An 18375-nucleotide genomic window follows, 5' to 3' on the forward strand; every position below is an offset into this window, starting at 1 on the left:
GATGTTAGAAGAGCTTATTGGGTTGAGAACTAACTGGTGATTTGCAGAAGTAATTGCAGGTAGTAACTAGCGATTCTTCTCATTCATGCTGAAATATGTACTTGTAAAAAAACTGCCAACTGGTAGTTTGAGAAGCATTTTTTGAAGCCTGAAGCAAAAATTTCCTAGATGTAAATTAGATTCATTAATTAACATTTCTTTACAGAGCCTACAACTGAAAGACTCCCCATAAGTGGGTCTACACTGCAGTGAACAAGGACCTGCTATCTATGGTGATCAAGGAACAACTCTTTCAACACTATAAATACTGATCTAAACTCAGAAACACCCTTTCTGTTCTTCCCTCCGCCGCTAGTTAAACCGGAAGACCTTGAACCCGCATAAAAGGTTTGTATGTGAGGAAGGAAAATTAACAGTGAACAATCATCTTGTGATTGCAGCGTCTTTTCTGGCTAATCTCGTTTCAGTGACCAAACCATCGACCCTCTTCCACTTCTAACAATAAAACATTACTCTCTTTACATTCTCCTTCAAGGCTGGTAATGGTCGCACTCCAGACTCGCCAGCAGCGCGTGTACCCTTAGCAGTGTGACCAGTAGAGCCATTCTCTTGCATATCTGGCTCCAGATAGAATCGAGCACGGAAAGCAGCCAAATGCGCATAGTATGCCGGAGGTACTGCAAAAGGACATAGCAGATAATTCAAAACCTTTTTCACCTAGAGCATGGCTTTATAGCAGAATTGATTATGCATGAGCAGAAAATTATTCGGCTACGTCACATGGAAGAACAATTACTTACCAACAGAGACAGAGCGCGTGCACCTTGCATATGTGTAACACAGGTTATTTGTCAATGATTGGATTCCATCAGCAGTAAAATTATTCTCATCCCAAATAACATGGTAGTGAGCTGGGCGACTTGTCCCCTGCCAATATAAGAAAAATATGCACACATTCAACTATCAAAGACTGTAAAATTTACAAAGCATTATAAATGGAAAATGCAACTAAAATTTGTTTAAAAGATTCTATGCGGTTACACCCATATGTTATTTGAAATTATAAGATCATAACAAGCGATTTTTTTGGAACATGATTGGTTCAGATTTTCTGGAATATGGTTTCAATGAGATTGAGAGATATATTTAATTTTTCCAGGCTTCCAATTCCAGGGCAGAACTGCAAAGATGAAAATTGAATACAATTTTCTACCTGAATACCAGCATGACTGCAGAGATAGAAATCATGTTCGGTTGGATGGCAAATCTTAGTATCAACCACAGTACCTGAAAGCAGTAAAATGATAAAACATTAGAGCACAAAACACTTTGTATTAGTCAAGAAGGTGCAACATGACAGACAGATGCAAGTTTCTAAGATAGGTTAACTTTACCAGGTAATATGTTCCCACTCTTGTCTATGCTGCTCCTGTCCCTATGGTTATTAGCAAATAATCGTGTGTGGTGCCGTTTTTGAACCACAATGAAAGTCACTGGTGGTTGATAGTTGGGTTCCAGAGAAGCGCATGCCTGTATGAAGATTAATTATCAATGTAATTTCCATTCATCTTTAATATATTGCTACCAGCCATAATGAAATAAAATATATCAATTCTCACCTTCCGGATTGCATCAAGCTCGTAAAGTAAGACTTGGTAAAATTGACCTTCACTTACACCATCCCTGCTCAGAATTATTTCCATCAAATTTAAGAACATGGCACAAAGAAAAAACAATGCAGACAGATAATCAAACTGTTTGTTACAAACACTGGCACTAGGAATACAAACATTTACCTGTAAAATATAATCCTTAGGGGCTTCTGTCCTGTTGCCTTCCTAAACGAAACCAGAAGATCCCTGGACAAACAGAATAACGTTAAAGATAGAATGTTAGCACCTAAGCAAGGAGAGCATTATATGCAAGCAGAAGATCCAAGGACCAAATTGGATTTCCATTAGTAGGGGAAGAATGCACTCTAGATTAAGAAAAGAATTGGCTGTAGACTTCTCGTACCGGATCATGCCACCACTGACTGTGCCACGAACAGGGTCTTGCCATGTTTTATACAAATCCTGTATGAGTTCCTGTCTGTGAGCTTGAGCACAAACTAATCCAGCATATTTGGTCACTTCGGGCCAGTCCTGGGAAGCTACCACCTGGATAAGTACAAACACCATTAGCAACGAAGGTTTCAACACATATTGCCAAAAGAATTTCTAGGTAATAAAGGATTTTACAGCAGCAATTGAGGGGCTGGAATCTTCTCCATTCTCAGGGTGAGTCACATCTGCTCCAAAGATTATGGTTGGTATATCACTGACCAAAGGTATCCTGCAGCTGATAGCATCCAAGAGAACAGTGTTTCTGCCACCCATCTGCGCCATGGACGTGTCCCAAAATCATCAGGATCCAGTAATTATAAGGGGTGAAGAGACTAGGTTTACAATGACACAAAGGAGGCCTTTATCTTTACCATAAAAATGTAAAAACATACAAAAAGAAAAAGGATGTTGTCATTCTCAACAACTGTCTCAAGTCATATATTGTAAAATGATTCACAGTTACCGTAGTATCATGCAAGATTGTGGAATTGGACAAACCTTAACATTTATCTTTAGGGAGACATTAGCCAAGTACTGTTTGCTGATCTTGAAAACATACTTTGTGAGACAGCATTGTGATATTAAACCGAGATCTGTTTCACATATTCGCTTGATATCACCTAAAATAGCAGAATCCGATTAGAACTACATATACAATTCCAGATCAAATCTCAGGTATAAAGCTTATTTTTAAGTATATCAAGGTCAAATATTAATGCAATATTCTAAATGAAATCACAGGCATGTATGACATACCATACAGGGACCCGTTGTTGTCAGGCAAAATGGCCAATAGGAGCTCTAAATCTTTTCCTTTGGTCTTGTTCATGGACGCATGATAAACATGCTTCAAAGCTTTCTCTACTTGTTCAGGCCTCGCATTGTAGATTGGAATTACAGGTTCTGAATTAAATTCCTACAGAATAGCAAAATACATTTATATCCCAAATTCTGAAACATGCAGAAATGACATAAGAGAAAACACTTTACATAAAAAATTGGCAGAAATAATACCATGCCAGATACTTGACACATTTGAGCAAGTTCACTGCAAAATCCACGTGCGACACTCTCTTGCACTCCCCTTGAAAAATTAATACAAGCCCACCGACTGACAGTCATTCCATTAATCATTTTCTGCATTACAAGAAGACAGGCAGCCAAAGTATTAGTAGTAGAACCATAGAACGGAGACATTATGACTGATAAAAACCTTGCAACACCTTAACAGATATTGGAGGAAATTATGAAATGAAATTTTTTAAACACGGTAGTGTAGATTGTACTACAATATCAGGGGTGATAGGTTGTACATGTTGAATTGATTATCTATTGGAACTGTTATTACCATGATGGTTCAATGGCCAATTTGACTCACTTATACATACTGAAAATGGAGTTATTACATTTACAAAATCAGAAAGGTAACCTAGAAATTTATGACAATTAGAAAATCAAGATTGCAATTGACAAGTGTGGTACCTTGTTCATCATATTCCACTGACCAACTTGAGGCAAACAATTCTTTTCTTTTCCAGTTTCATGATACTTCAGCTGCAGGTAAGGGTTCCTTGGGATGGTCAACATATATTTTCCAAACTTGCTACGAAAAATGAGAATATATACTAAGGAAAACGTTATTCACACACCCATTTTTACCTCCCACACACCCTTGTTAATTGTTCGCCACTGATCTTCTTCAATTCATTCAATCCAATGGCCAAAAATTGAGAGGGGTGTGAGAAGTAAAATAGGTGTGGATAGCACTACCCTATACTGAAACAAACTTTTCAAAGAAAAAAAAAATAGAGGGGAAGCATTACCCAAGGAGCAGGAAGAATTCGAGCTTCGACTGAAGCTAGTTTTTCACTGATTTTGATTCCAAACTCCTTCGCATAAGGATCTTGGTCATATGCGTTGTGTTGAACAGTCTGCTAGCATTTTAATTTCAAAAGGAAACAAAATTATACTTTGTATTAGCGTTATAGATAATATATTTCAAATATGTACTTTTTCACCATTTCCCAAGTGGTCATTACATCAAACTATCAGCCAATTTCACTATTATTATTTTCTCCTGAAAACCCCGACTGATACAGGAAATCTGTATTTCCTTGGGAAGAAAGTTAGGAGAGAAAAAGCAATTTAACTATGTTAAAATATATAAAAAATAAAAAAATCACCTGCAGGATGTCATTTTCACGATCCCTAGGTCTTTGACATGTAACCTTTAAGAGAGCAGTAATTTGCTTCTCATTCAACCTCTTTGTATACCGTTGCCCCTCAACAATTTTGCAGGCCTGAAAGAGATTAGAGCATGTAAGTTCCACATAAGAATTATGAAAAAGAAATTGTAATTAAATAATCACCGGGAAGATGAGAAGTTTTTAAGGACAATTACTCGCCTCCATGGGTAAATAGTTTGCCTTCTTCTGATTACCAACTTGAAGGCAAGGAAGATGCCCGTGTTGAATGGTGAATCCATACATCTCTTGGAAGTATTCAATTACGGACTTCATGGTCAAGTTCTCATCAACAGGAAACCTGAACAGACATAGCATCAGCAAATAGAACACTAGTAAAAATCGATCAAGAAAAGAAATTACAGCTTCTGGCCTTGCTTCCTGAAGATGGAAGGGGGGTGGGGGAGGATCCTCGGAAAAGGAAAGATTTAATATGGAAATGGGAAATATAGAGCAAGCCTTGGTTCTTGTACTTGTCTGTGTACAAGTACAAAACGAATAAAGCTGATAAAAAATCCAACCTAGAGTCTTCAAACTTACACTAGTTCTCTTGTAGGTTGAGATGTCAATCCTGAAACTCGATACTTTCTTCGAACACTCCCTCTGTGTGTAACTTCAACTTTCACACCTCTAAGAGCCTTTTTAATCTGGTAGACATTTAAATTAACGCTCTAGATTAAATTCGATATTATGGGAACAGAAACATATCACACCAAAAGTCTAAGAATCAAGTACCTTTACACGGTCAGCATCAGACAATGTTCTAGACAATACATCTTTGCCTAGAAGCTGGGCTACAAACTCTATTACAGGGAGAGGCTCAATAAACGCAGCTGAAGCCATATCTGCAAATGTGACGATAGAGAAACAATAAAAACAAAATATGTGAGAGATGATATGAGATTGACACAAACCATAAGTGCGTTCCTTTTGAAATTCAAATAACTTTAAATTCCTAACCAATGTTGAGGGAAAGCCCCATTTGGGTAGGTCTTATACTTTGGTAAAACCCGCACCACGATTCCAACCCCTCACCAAGCCGTTGTGGTGTTCTGATATTGGGTGAAAAGAAGGATCTCCCAATGGGGCAGTACCTTTACCAAACCAAATGAAGACCGGGTCAAATTAATAATAAAATCAATCTCAGCACCCACAGAACATAGTGCATTTACAGTTTGGTAATAAAGTAATACCTCTTGTTTGAGAGCTCTCTTAATACAATGTCAAGAATTTGGAGCGCTTCCTGTGGAGCATCAGCACACTTACCAGCCAGAAACTGGCCCAGATGATGCATGTTTGCTCGTGCAACGAATTTAATTACCACTTTATATTCTCTTTCTCTTCTGAAATATTAGGTAATCGGAAATTAGCTCCATTTGGAGATCATAACGACAAATTCCAATTGCTCATCGTATAGAAAACAAAACAAGACCATTGGAAATTTCCTAAACTTTATTGTTTCCAGTTTGTGTTAGGTATTATTATAATCCAAGTCAATATATAAGAGTCTACACTGAAACGGAAGGAAAACAGGAGGCGATGTCCTTACTTTCGGCCACTGATTCCATCCGGTTCATCAACAAGCTTAATATTGAACTCCTTCCAAGCAAAGGGCAGCTCACCAGCAGTGTACAAACTCTTTCTACCATCATAAGCAGGCAGTCTCATTCCTAAGTCAGATTCCTTGTACAACCTCACCAGTTCTGCCATGATAGCTCTGTTCAAAGCTCTCGATGCAACTTCAGGAGTTATGCTAACCTGCAAGAGTCGGATTACCGATGCCGAAAAGGCAAAAAGACATTAAGAACAAGATTTTAGTTCAAATTTAACTCTCATAAATGCCACAATAAGAAAAGGACGGTAAAAACAGTGCTTTTTTCAATTTCTTCTGCAATGCAAAAGAAATTATGAAAAGTAAAAACATCATAAACATGTTGAGTGTCCGATTAAAGGGCCCAATTTTTATGGCACAGCAGAAACATCAAACAAAAGAGCTTACATCATAATGGTTCAAGTCCTTCTCTGGTAACTCTGCAAAGAAATGGTTGGCCTTCACAATACACTTGATCCCAACTTGTCCATAACCAGGCCGAGGAGCAAAACTCAACGACTTGCTCGAAGTCGGAAACCCCATCTCCATGGAAACCGAGTTGCCACCATTTTCCACATAACCATTTGGACTAGTAGCTAGAGGAGCAGCACCACCCAAGCTTGGTGAGGCAGGTAGATGAGCCACAGCGCAGTGCCGCGAGCTCGGCCGCATACAAACATCACCTTGATCGGACTTCCGACCGCCTCTGCCCCTTCTTCTTCCTCTGTTTTTTGCTGGAGGTGATGTTTGGTTATGGAGTTTGGGGTTTTGGGGTTCCTGGGGTGGTGGACCTTTGCCATTTTGGGCAGTTTTCGGTGCCTTTTGAACTGGGTTCACTGGGTTCTGCAAGTGGGGTTTGATCACAAGGTGTTGCTCCGAGCTCTCCTTCTTTCTTATAGGCATGTTTGCAGAAGCACTTGGTCAAAAGGTTAAAACTTTCACCAGACTGCACAAAAACACAATGCCTTCCCTTCTAGTTGTTTCACTCAATTTCCAACAGATTTAGTTCCACTGGAAGAAAAACATACAGGAAGAAATGGCATGTCAGATCAAAAGGACCTCAATAAATTTCTTAAAATATGAATAAACGGTAAAAATATTAATGAGATTTCAATTTCATCAGAGTCTTGTACGCAAGGTAAAACAGTAGGGGTAAATAAATGAACAAGCATTACTATTCCTTTGCAAAAACTGAAACTTCAACTGTTCAACTCTGTTTCTGCGGATTTTGACCCCTCTAAAAATTACATGTACATACAAAACTGAATACCAAAACCCAGAAACCAGAAGAGCAACAGTTTCTTCTGACTTGTGATTTGCAGAGCCATTCAGTAAATAAAACCAATAAAATATAACAAATTAAATAAAAACATTCGAGCAGAAAAATAAAATAAAATCATAAATGCACAGACAAAACAGACTATTACCCAAAAACCCCAGGCGTTCCACCAAATGCTTCTATGAGCAACCCAATGGCCATGAAATCTCTTGAGACAAATAAAATAAAATAAAATAATATTATGGTGAATAGAAACTTGAAAAAAATGGAAAAACCCGAACCAGAGTCTTCAGCCTGTCTGGTGCTCAAAACTGAAATTTTGTCAAAATATCACATAACAAGGAATAAGCCCAAGCAGATAAAAACACAAGAAAATACATTATAAATACACACACACACACACACACACACACATATATATATACACACACACGCTTGAAAGGAAATATAATAACACTATTAAATTTGTGTGGGAAGATTTGAGACCTTGTGACTGCTAAAAGAAGTAGAATAAAAACACTGAGAAGAAAACAAAAATCAAGAACATATCCAAGAGGAAGGAATAAACATTGAAAGGGGCAGTAAAATCACTATCCAACTTAATGCCACACACAGAAATTAAACAAAATAAATAAATATATAAATATATATGTATAATGAGTCCATTAAATACACCCACGAAGTCCAAGAGAAACCCAAAAGAAACAAAGCTGGAGACTACTCACCAACAACCAACCAGACATTTAAACTCACTGAGCAGCAGCAGCAACTGTGAACGAGCTAGCAATTAACTCACTGAGTCGCTCGAGAAACAAATTAAATCAGTGATCTTCGGATTGAAAAAAAAAACTGGGGGATTGAAAGTTTTAAGGTTGGGATGGAAAGGGGACCAAAAGGGCAGAGATTTAAAAGATGGGTTATGTGGGGGATTCAGATTCAGAGAGAGAGAGAGAGAGAGAGAGAGAGTTTTTTGCGTCAGACAGATGGGGAGAGACGGGGGAGTGATGCGGATGATGATGAATCTTTATACACGCATGCAAGTGCTTTTGGTGTTTTCTTTATCACGTGTAAAAGGCTTGAAGACCTAATCTCTTTGCTTTTAAATATGGCTTCTTCCTCTCCCTCTCTCTCTCTATCTCTCTCTCTTCAGTTTGGGTTGTGTTCTGAACCAACAGCACTGCCTCGGGGACGCAGCAAAGACCATTTATTATAAAAAGAAAAACCAGAAGAGAGAGAGAGGGAGGAGAGAGAGAGAGTGGGAGGGAAATTGGATGGATGGAATGGAAGGAAATGGGCATGCGTCCAAAAGAGCACCGAGTATTTATAAAAGCAATCATACACAGAAGAAGAATAATTCGAACTTGCAGTCCTTGCAGACTTCTCCATTTCAGCTCTCTCTCTCTCTCTCTTCTCAGTCCCCACTGTCCAGTCCTATTTCATAATTTCTTTGTTTTTTCTTATTATCCATTTTTAATCCTTCATCAATTTTATATCTTTAATTTTTTTTATATGTAATGTTTTATTTATGTACCCACAACAACCAGAACCACAACTTCCCACTGTTTGGCTTAAGATTTATGGACAAGGATTGTCTGCCCTCTCATTTCCGGTGCCCTTCCGTGCTGTCCTGTTCTGTGTAATCACGGTTAAGTCACGTCTACATTTTATATTTTTTTTGTAAAGATAATAAGATAAAAATGAATAGTAATATAAAATGTTGACGTGGCTTAACTGTGACCATATAAACAGTAGGGCACCGGAAGTGGGAGGGCAGACAATCATTGTCCAAGTTTTATTCCAATCTTTAGACTAAAATTAAAATTTTAGGTTTTAAACTTTCCCAACTTGTTCTAATTATAAGGCAAGTATGAGTTTTAACTCAAAATTTATTTTTGAGGCAAATTTAGGCTAGGATACACTAGGTTAGTGGGTTGACCCCACCATATATGTGTCTTTTTTTAGTTTTATATTTATAAATTTATTGAATCCAACAGTAGAAAAACAGATCTAACAGTCTAAATTTAAATTCAACAACTAAAGTAATTAAAAAAATTATTTCATGTAATTTATATTCTTTCATAGTGTTCCATAAGTTTTATGGTGTCGGTATAATGATTATTTCATATTTATCGGAACCAAAATATTTTTAAGTTAAAATATTCATAAAATTAAATTAAAATAGTCTACATAATTTTTATTTTTAAGATTACTTTAAGAAAAAAAATATTATAAATTCATTCTTTACATATCTTGTGCTAGAAATTTAACCTAAAAAAATTGGAGCAAAAGAACTATTTCTGAATTAAAATTAAAATTTTTTTAGTTAAAATTTTTAAGTTTTAACCTAAAAACTAAAAATTGTAACTTTGATAAAACACTGTAAAATAAAGCCTGTAACGCTCCAGTCTATACATATATATAATATCTATGGGGATTAGATGAGGGATCAGGATCCTCTCCTGAACCGTCTTGGGCCCACCCAGCTTCTTTTTTCTGTGCTTTTCCCGCGGTTTGATGTTTGGACCTATTGCTCTGGTTCACTGCACTGAGGTCTACCATATTCATATGTTCGGTTTGAATATCTTAACACGAATATAACGTTATTTAATGGTTTGTGCCAATAATATAATATCATGTGTAATATTTTATATTGTATTTTTGCATTACTTATGAGTATTGGTATAAAATATCTGACGATGACAATGTATTAATATCATAAAAAAAAATTTCATTTGCTTAAATTTTCTTTTCTTTTTAATTATCTTTTTGTTAAAAATTGTGATATGATTTGGCAACTACTGTTACATTTAGAGGTGAGCCATATTTTCCCTATCCACTATTTATGTATAAAGCTTGATCTTGAACTCTTCTTGATATTTTGTTGTTCAAAAGAGCAACAATCATTAAATAAACTAAAGTATTACAATTGGGCACAGCCAACCAGCCCAATAAACAGATAGGCAAAAATTCGACTTTCAGGCCGGTACCTGGTCTTCGGTTCCGAGATCAGTAAAGGCAACAGCAAAATTTGTAACGTCGTATTAATCAGTTTGGACCGATAGACCCCATTTTGGTGGTGAAAATTTTGAACAGGAATGACCTTCCTTACCCCTCTTAGGTTGTATGTGTAGTGCAAGTGTAGGACTGACGTGTTAGCCTATGATGGCAGCTAGGATGGCAATCTGACCTGTCAAACCCGTTCCCCGTAGATAACTGATCCAAACGATTCAGTTTTGGGGATTTTAATTTCGGGTATTTTATGGTTATGGGTAACTGTCGGGTAAATTTTTTGGTTTCGGATTTGATTATAGTTATTGGGGTATCTGCCCCGAACCCATACCCGAAACCGAATTGCTTTGAATTATAAAAAAATATATCAATATTTATTATATAGAGAAGACAGTTATCAATAATCATTAATAATATAAATTATATTCTTATCAATTATTAATAGTATTAATCTTGTTTTTAACAATATTTATCACATGCATTGTTTTATCAATTGTACTAACATTTGCCTACACATTTTGTGTGCATGAACACTTTTTTTTTTTAAATGAGAAGGAGAGAGGGAGGGAGAGAGAACGTGGGGGGGGGAGTGGGAGGTTTTAGTTCTTGGTTTTTTTTTTTTAAATGTTAGAGGTATTTTAACATCGCATGTAGGTGATGCTTCAATAAAAAAATAGTAAAATTTAGACCTATGAAATTACATTATTGCCCATCATTTTTTTTTGTAATAGAAGGCTAAATTGTCTTTTCACCCTCTTTTGGTTGACAAAGAGGGTTTCATTAATTAGTAGAGATTAATAACACTATTTAGTATTTAATATTTAATCTTATTTAATATACGCTGTATATACATTGTATCAGTAATCTATTTAATTTTTTATTTAAAACTATTTAATTAATAATATAAAAATATTATAATGGGAAAAACAGTTGCCCGATAGAAAATCCATTACCCAATGGGTTCGGTTATAGGGAAAACCTGTTCGGGGATTCTACGGTTTTGGATTTGAGGAAAATAAACAGGTTCGGGTATGGGGATGGCACATCTGAACCCTACCCGCCCCATTGCCTTCCCTAATGGTAGCGTCTTGTAATCTTTGTGCCCTGCTTGCTTCTTATTTGTACCGTTGTTAGACTTTTCTTAGCTATCTTTGTTCATCGACTTCTAGCCCTAATAATGAATTTCCATTTTAACAGAAAAAAATCTCACAACAAATTGGAAGAGCTAAACATGCCTAATAGATAAAAATAAAATAAAGAGATTAAGCAAAACCCTAGTTTTTATCTTGCAAAGGCAAAGCGCACAACCACGAACATCTTATCAGCAGCCATCAAGGCAATCACACTGAAGAAAACGACCAAAAGGTCAATTCGACCAAGACATCACAACATAAAAGTTACAAATCCGTAGCCAAAAGTGCACCACAATCAAATTTCATCACCAAGAACGTTGATCCAAGAGAGGTTCTAGGATTTTTACACAAAGAGAGAAGTTCACTTAAACTCTACATGGTTTTATATGATGTAAAGTATAAGGGCATCAATTCCACATAAACAAAAGGAAAGTATAAGGCATTATTGGCATTTTCAAGTAATTTTCTCTCAAACAACTTAAGAAATTATGTCAATCAATACAACTTTTTCGTAAGTGATGGATTCTACCAATAAATAGAGTTTTGTTTTAATTAATTGGGACCCGAGTTTAAACTAATGGATACATTTCCATATAGTAAAGTGAAGACGCCTACAAGGCAACCAAATCGCCAAGTTCAAAACGACAACAAAACCAACAAATCAAAAAATAAAAATAAATGAAACTACGATTTGGTAATATTCTTTTTCACTTATAAATTTTACTTTTTAGCTCGAATCCTGTAAATTGCGAGTTCAATACCAAGAAATAGTTACTCGCACACTACATCGACATCTTGAAGGATTTACCCTTAGGTTGTGCTCGGGGCGGGAAGCCACCTTAGAAGCACATGAAGACTCGGTTGCTTCATTTTCTTAGTTTTGGAGCAAGAATTCCAATGCCCAAAAAAAATAGCGAAGGGTTTCGACTTCGTATCATCACTACAAAATGGACAGGCAGCCAGGCTCGTGGTTTTGAATCTTTGATGCGTAGGGATATACGGTGGTGTTGGATTTGTGGGGCAGACAAAACACAGAGGAGCAGTGATTGTCAATATGGTGGTATCCTGGTCTTGGAGGAGGTTGGGTCCCAAACTCTTGTAACATCCTTTTTTATGGTGGAAATTCAACCAAGTTTTATTAATCATTATATTTTGGATGGTTGTGATTGGGTGGGTTCGGTTTGATTATTATTGATTATCCTTATAACCTACAAAGATTGATCATCTTATTCTCCACCCCAATCAATTCGGATTTTGCTTACGAGATCAACATTAAAACGGTCCACTAATGATCGAGTCTATCACCTCTCTTTTCAAAACCTATCCTTAAACTAGATTCATGGTAAATCGATGTACTTGATTTCTGTCTCTTTTATTTACTTTATGTTTATGTAGGACAAAAACTTCGATCTTTTTCCAAACCAAAATCACTTTCGAATTTCTGAAAAAAGAAATCACTTTCAAGTATACGGGGTGAATCCAAACCGAGGAAGAAAATGTTGAGAATCAAACTTGTCGTGCATCTACTAGTGTGCAGTTGCAATATAAATTAGTGTATAGCTTGTAAATTCTTTAGCTTTTTAAGTGAGGCATTTCAAAACAGAAATTAGCTCGCACAACTAAGGGGCTTGTAGTGATCTGCCAAGCCATGTTGTGTGCATGTCGATAGATGCCAACAATTTACAAGAGAGCCTGTCGACTATGCTGACAACTACCAGGCAAGCATGTTGACAGATATTGAGCCCCCTTGAGCCTTACTGAGTGATGTTAACTTGTTTCAATTGCAGATCATAAGGAATTCAAACAACTGCTTCAAATACAGTATCAGGAAGTACCGCTTGTGGAACCTCGATATCCACAGGTTTATTAGCTAAATGGCAATTGGCACATACAATACAACCAGTCACTTCTCGTGGATTTTCATAACCCTGCTATGCAAAAATAGGATATGCATTTGAAAGGGGTCGAAATTTGCTAAGCATGGCATTTAATCGAATACTCGTGGACACTCTGGGTTGCGTACCAAACATTCAAAGGGTCCTAGAAGACCTTCCCAATGTTTTTCCACCTCCGATGGGTCCTAGGACCACCATGGTCCCTTAATGAGTACGCCCCTATCCATGTGGGTGTGGGAAGGAATGAAACACTTCTTAACAATCAGACGTTTGCTCAATCCTGTTTTCATTTCATACGATTGATTATTTTAGAGTTCAGAACCACAATATTTAGAATTTACTCCTATTTATAAATGATTTATAAATAGGAGTAAAAATAAGATTTTTCTAATGCTATGCCTTGCACAAACAATCTATGACCACTCGAAAATAAACAAACAAAACGTAGCATGTTTCCCCACGTGCAATTTTAAATTTTTTGTATTCTCCACCTCACAAATTAATTTATACCCTTACGTTGATAACCAAGAACTCAAAATGTATTATCGTTGGTGAATTCTAAGATATGATTTGGATTATTGAAACGAAAACAATTTAAGTTCTTCACCTCCATATACAATTGTAAGCTTGCAAACCATATCCATATCTGTATGTGACACGTACCAAGCAAAAACCCTAACTTAATGGGATTGGGAGAGGGATCCGGCTTCTCTGCCCTCCCACTTCTCATACACTCTCATCCCCTCCTATTTTGTGCCTTCATGGTTAAGTCACGTCAAAAATATTGATTTTTTTATAGAGATAATAAGACAAAAATCAATAGTAATATAAAATGTTAACGTGCCTTAACCGTGACCGTACAAATAGGAGAAAATGGAAGTGTATGAGAAGTGGGAGGGCAGAGAAACTAGGTCCTTGGGAGAGGACCACTTGCACCCGCCATGGATTTCCAGTCGTGAACTCATCAGAAGATCTCATGATGTATTAGTAGTCTGATCCCACTCCTCATGGATGGTGATCGGTCGCATGCTCGCAGTATTCCATAATACAATAAATGCATCAAATCATTGCTCTCCCATGCAAAAAGAAATAATAATTCGTCGTAAAAAAAAAATAATAAAAAAAAAAATAAAAAATTAATAATAAAAAAGTGAGAGATGGGTTTTGTGGCTGTAGGTTTGTCTGAGGATGGGCATTTTTTGTTTTGGCATAGGTAGGTTTTGGAATTTTCCCATTTTTCATGGTAAGAAAGGATTTCTAGTAGAATAATAGGGACAAGGTGAACTATGATAGATGGGCAAACTTTGTTTTGTTTTGGGGTCCGTATTTGTTTTTGGGTATATTCACGTTTTACCCTCATTATTCACTCATCACTATGTGTTGTTTTGTTGCGTTTGTGGACAAGATAGAGGGATATTTGAGAAGAGAAGAAGAGGAGGAGGAGGTGGTGGACCTGGTGGTGGTGGAGGTGAAGGTGGAGGTGGTGTGGGGATGTGTAGGGGGGGGTGTTCCCGAGTAAAATGTTTGGACGAATGGAGGAGGAGGAGAGTACGTGTGGTGGGGGACCAATCTCCAGGATATGTGAATTTTGCATCACATTCCAAGGTTGCATGCACATTTTTTTGCACTGCTCCATCGCTGCCTATAATTCCACCTATCTCAATGTTGAGTGCTTTGTTGGGGACATCATGTTTCTTTCAAAGACCCACCCCTATTTCCTTTTGCTTTAACCTACATCAGGAGCACATTTTGCAGTGTTACTGTTACCTCCGTCAACAGCTTCATACTTCAGGTGCTCATGTTTGTGATGAGAAGGGGATGCTACCGTCTTTTTCAGTCAGACCTTTTTATTCTTTTTTTTTTATCTTTTTTTTTTTAATTTTGCAATATCGTACAGGGATTGAATCGTCTACTTTCTGGTTCACCATTTAATTTTTATGTTCTCTTTCTTATCATGCAATGTTCCACAATAATTGAAACAGTCTACTTTGTGCACCATTTGAAAACTAACTCTAAAAAATCAACCAAAACAAACTCGTTGAACTATTCAATTAACGAGCAAGTGACTCTTTACCACAGTGGTGGAAATGTATAGAGTCCTTACATGATGACATTGGTTTGAACCCCGTCAGTGGCTAAACTAACATCTAATTTAACAAAATTTATCATTTGACAAAAAAAAAAAGAAACTATACAATTAATGATGTCAAAACTGAAATATTTCTAACTTAATACATAAGTTATATATTTATTAGATAACCCATTGGACAATTGAACAATTTCGAATTTAAACCTAAATCATAAATGGTTCAAATTCTCGCTCAAACCCCAAGAAGGGTCGTGGGTGTTTCTTCACGCAAGCGGGATCGTGTTTTTTTTTTTTCTTTTCTCATTCCCCCATTATATAGTTATCTGATTCCCATGTAAAAGTTAACTCAGTCTCAGGACTCTCAACTTTCAAGGTGATATGAGAAATGAATCTCATATATCAGATCACTCTTCAAAGATTCTTTGCTCAACTGATTCCTCCAATGTATTTCATTTTTTTTCTTTCCATATATATACAAACTAAAAGGTACGTAACAATACTACTGTTGTTATAAACTTCTAGTTTAAATGTGACTGTGTAAATCCTTGATTATATTTTATTCTAATTATTTTTTCCTATATGGACTTGTATTCCTTGGACGAGAAGGATTTCTTCTCCATTTTATTACTATAAATAAAGGCACTGCATAGGGGGAATAACAACATCCTCTACACATTCTTCTACACAACCCTAAAAAACACATCTCTCTCTCCAATCTCTATCTCTGCCGCCGGCCCCCTTCCCTTGTCAAATAAAATAGGCTACAACACGTTATCAGCACACTCCTACCGCTACGTTAGGAATGTGATGTGAAAGCTTTATGCATCAAACCAGTTCATCCAATATCATCACGTAATCAGGTTCTTCAAAAACAACGATTTTTATCTTGATATTTTTGCAGCTGTAATAACATGAACATTCACCATAAAGCATGACCCAACTTTACGTTTTTCAAATTTTAGATTCTACATAAATTGTGTATGCATTTTATTTATAATTGTTGAATTATGTGAATTTGATATTTGCCATGAATTGCATCAAATATATGTTCATTCATTAAAATTATTTGTATATATGCATTGAATTAATCTGGAATTGAAAAAAAATATAAAAGATTTTGTTTAGGGTTTCGTCGTAACCCACCTATGTCGATGGCCACCCCCATTTCTTCCCGAGCTAAGAACCCAACCCTGGAGCCACGGCTCCAAGCCTAAAACCTAGACCCAACGCTAGAAAGCATTGCCCACCATGAAATCGTTAAGTAGCATGGCCTACAGCCATGCCCAACCACCTCCAGCTACCCCTTGACGACCTGAAGTCGTCATCGACAATTTCTTGTTTACAATTCGATTTTTTTTCTTTGAAATTATAAGAAATTCCTAGGGTTTTACTACGTTGAGAGTTTTCCCCTCTCCGTTCAATTTTATGGGTTGTCGTTGAACCCACAGCCTTCCCCGTGATTTTTTGCACCACGACACAACAGCCTGAAGCGGTGGCGCCGGTCTTCTTCTCCGGTGAATTCACCCAGCTTGCGCTGGGGTATCTGGATCAAAGCAAACCCAAGCCCACTTGTGCTTGACCTATTCCTTGGCAAGCTTCAACCTTTTGTGCTTAAACAATCCCATCAGCCCTTATTACAGAGCCTAGCTGGCTTCTATTAGATTCGACCCGCAACACCAACCTATGTTTTGGTGTTCCTATATCCCCACCGCAACAGAACTCAACCCCCGTAGGGCCCTCGGTGTTTTCTGCACTCCAGAGCACTAGATCTGTGCCCTTTCATGAGCCTTCATTTGGATCCAGCCCATATAATTGGGCCTGCTTATCGAGCCCATCTCATTTCCTTTTTTGCCTTCGGCTTGCAACCCACCCTAGCCTATTTTAGCCTAGTTCCTGGGCTTGGACCTCACGATAGAAATTTGCTCAGCCCACTGGTAAGCTTTAGCCCTTTATTTTGGGCCTTGAGTTTAATTGCCTAATTATTTTAGGCCCAATGGGTTTTATAATTTTTCACCCACACTTTAAATTTGGCCTGAAGTCCAAATAATTAATTCAATTATAATTCTAGACCTGAAGTTCCATTTGCATATTTTCTTGTTGCATATTTCTGTATATATGTATTTGCGTTTGTCTGCATGAACATATGAACCTGAAGTTCATAATTATTTCGAAACCTTAAGTTTCTAAAAACATTCAGTACCCTATGTTCACACCCAGAACGGTCTAGCAGAGGCATTCATTAAGCGCTTACAAATGATTGCTCAATCGTTGGTCATACGTACCAAGCTTCTTATCACTGCTTGTGCTATGCAATATTGCACGCAACCATGTTGGTCCGCTTGAGGCCTGTTATGACCTAACCATATAACACCCTTTAGTTTGTTACCAGATACGAACCTGACATATCGCATCTGCGCGTTTTTTGTTATGCAATCTATATGTCGATTTCGCTGCCCTTACGTACAAAAATGGGGCCTTAGCGAAGAATGAGAATCTATGTCGGATATGATTCTCCTTTGATTATTTTTTACTTAGAACCTTTGACAGGCGATTTGCTTATTGCTCGTTTCGCGGATTGTCACTTCTATGAGATAATCTTCCCGTCGTTAGAGGGAGATAAGAATGTCAACGTTCCTAAAGAATGACACGAATTATCGTGGATGACTCCCACTTCGTCTCATTTAGATCCCCGCACCGCTCAGTCTGAAATTGAAGTACATCGCATATTAGATCTCCAAAGCATAGCTTAGAGCATGGCAAATGCTTTCACCGATCTAGCGCGAATGACAAGATCACATATTCCAACTGCGAATGTGTCTGCAAAGATGGATATACCAAATGTACGACGGACTTTCCTCTTGGAATCCCGCCAACTTTGGTGATCCATGTACACTAACGACTAGCCAATCATCTGCCCCTACACATAATCATGGTAGACCTCTTGGTTCAAAGGATTCACACCCCCGGAAAAGGAAACCCACGTCACAGACACCTAAAAAGCCTACTATGAATCTGACTGTCACTTACTCAT

The 18375-nt window shown here is 37.2% G+C and overlaps 1 protein-coding gene across 2 annotated transcripts; it reads right to left on the minus strand.

Annotated features, from left to right (window-relative positions):
- Nucleotides 1-160: 160 nt before the first annotated feature.
- Nucleotides 161-8577, minus strand: LOC126595913 (protein argonaute 10-like). 2 transcript variants are annotated; one of them, XM_050262295.1, is made up of 22 exons: nucleotides 7944-8577; nucleotides 6348-6950; nucleotides 5898-6106; nucleotides 5542-5691; nucleotides 5309-5442; nucleotides 5084-5193; nucleotides 4889-4995; nucleotides 4511-4649; nucleotides 4289-4405; nucleotides 3929-4036; nucleotides 3588-3659; nucleotides 3120-3242; nucleotides 2862-3021; nucleotides 2604-2725; nucleotides 2241-2378; nucleotides 2017-2159; nucleotides 1797-1859; nucleotides 1620-1683; nucleotides 1395-1530; nucleotides 1214-1287; nucleotides 801-927; nucleotides 161-677 (listed from the first exon to the last, which is right to left on the minus strand). In XM_050262295.1, the coding sequence occupies exons 2-22, from the start codon at nucleotides 6840-6842 to the stop codon at nucleotides 496-498; spliced, it is 2973 nt and encodes a 990-aa protein (XP_050118252.1). In that variant the 5' UTR covers nucleotides 6843-6950; nucleotides 7944-8577; the 3' UTR covers nucleotides 161-495. The 2 variants fall into 2 exon arrangements, with proteins under 2 accessions (XP_050118252.1, XP_050118251.1); XM_050262294.1 differs by having other exon boundaries at nucleotides 7937-8576.
- Between the last annotated feature and the right edge of the window lie 9798 nt (nucleotides 8578-18375).

The sequence above is a fragment of the Malus sylvestris genome, chromosome 13 (assembly GCF_916048215.2).
Source record: "Malus sylvestris chromosome 13, drMalSylv7.2, whole genome shotgun sequence".
Classification (NCBI taxonomy): Eukaryota; Viridiplantae; Streptophyta; class Magnoliopsida; order Rosales; family Rosaceae; genus Malus; species Malus sylvestris.

Coding starts and splice junctions, on each gene's coding strand:
- LOC126595913 (XM_050262295.1), bottom strand. CDS start 6,842: ATGCCTATAAGAAAGAAGGAGAGCTCGGAGCAACACCTTGTGATCAAA. Junction 4,037..4,288: donor GTGAAAATGACATCCTGCAG/GTGATTTTTTTA, acceptor AAATGCTAGCAG/ACTGTTCAACACAACGCATA. Junction 1,531..1,619: donor AGCTTGATGCAATCCGGAAG/GTGAGAATTGAT, acceptor ATCTTCATACAG/GCATGCGCTTCTCTGGAACC.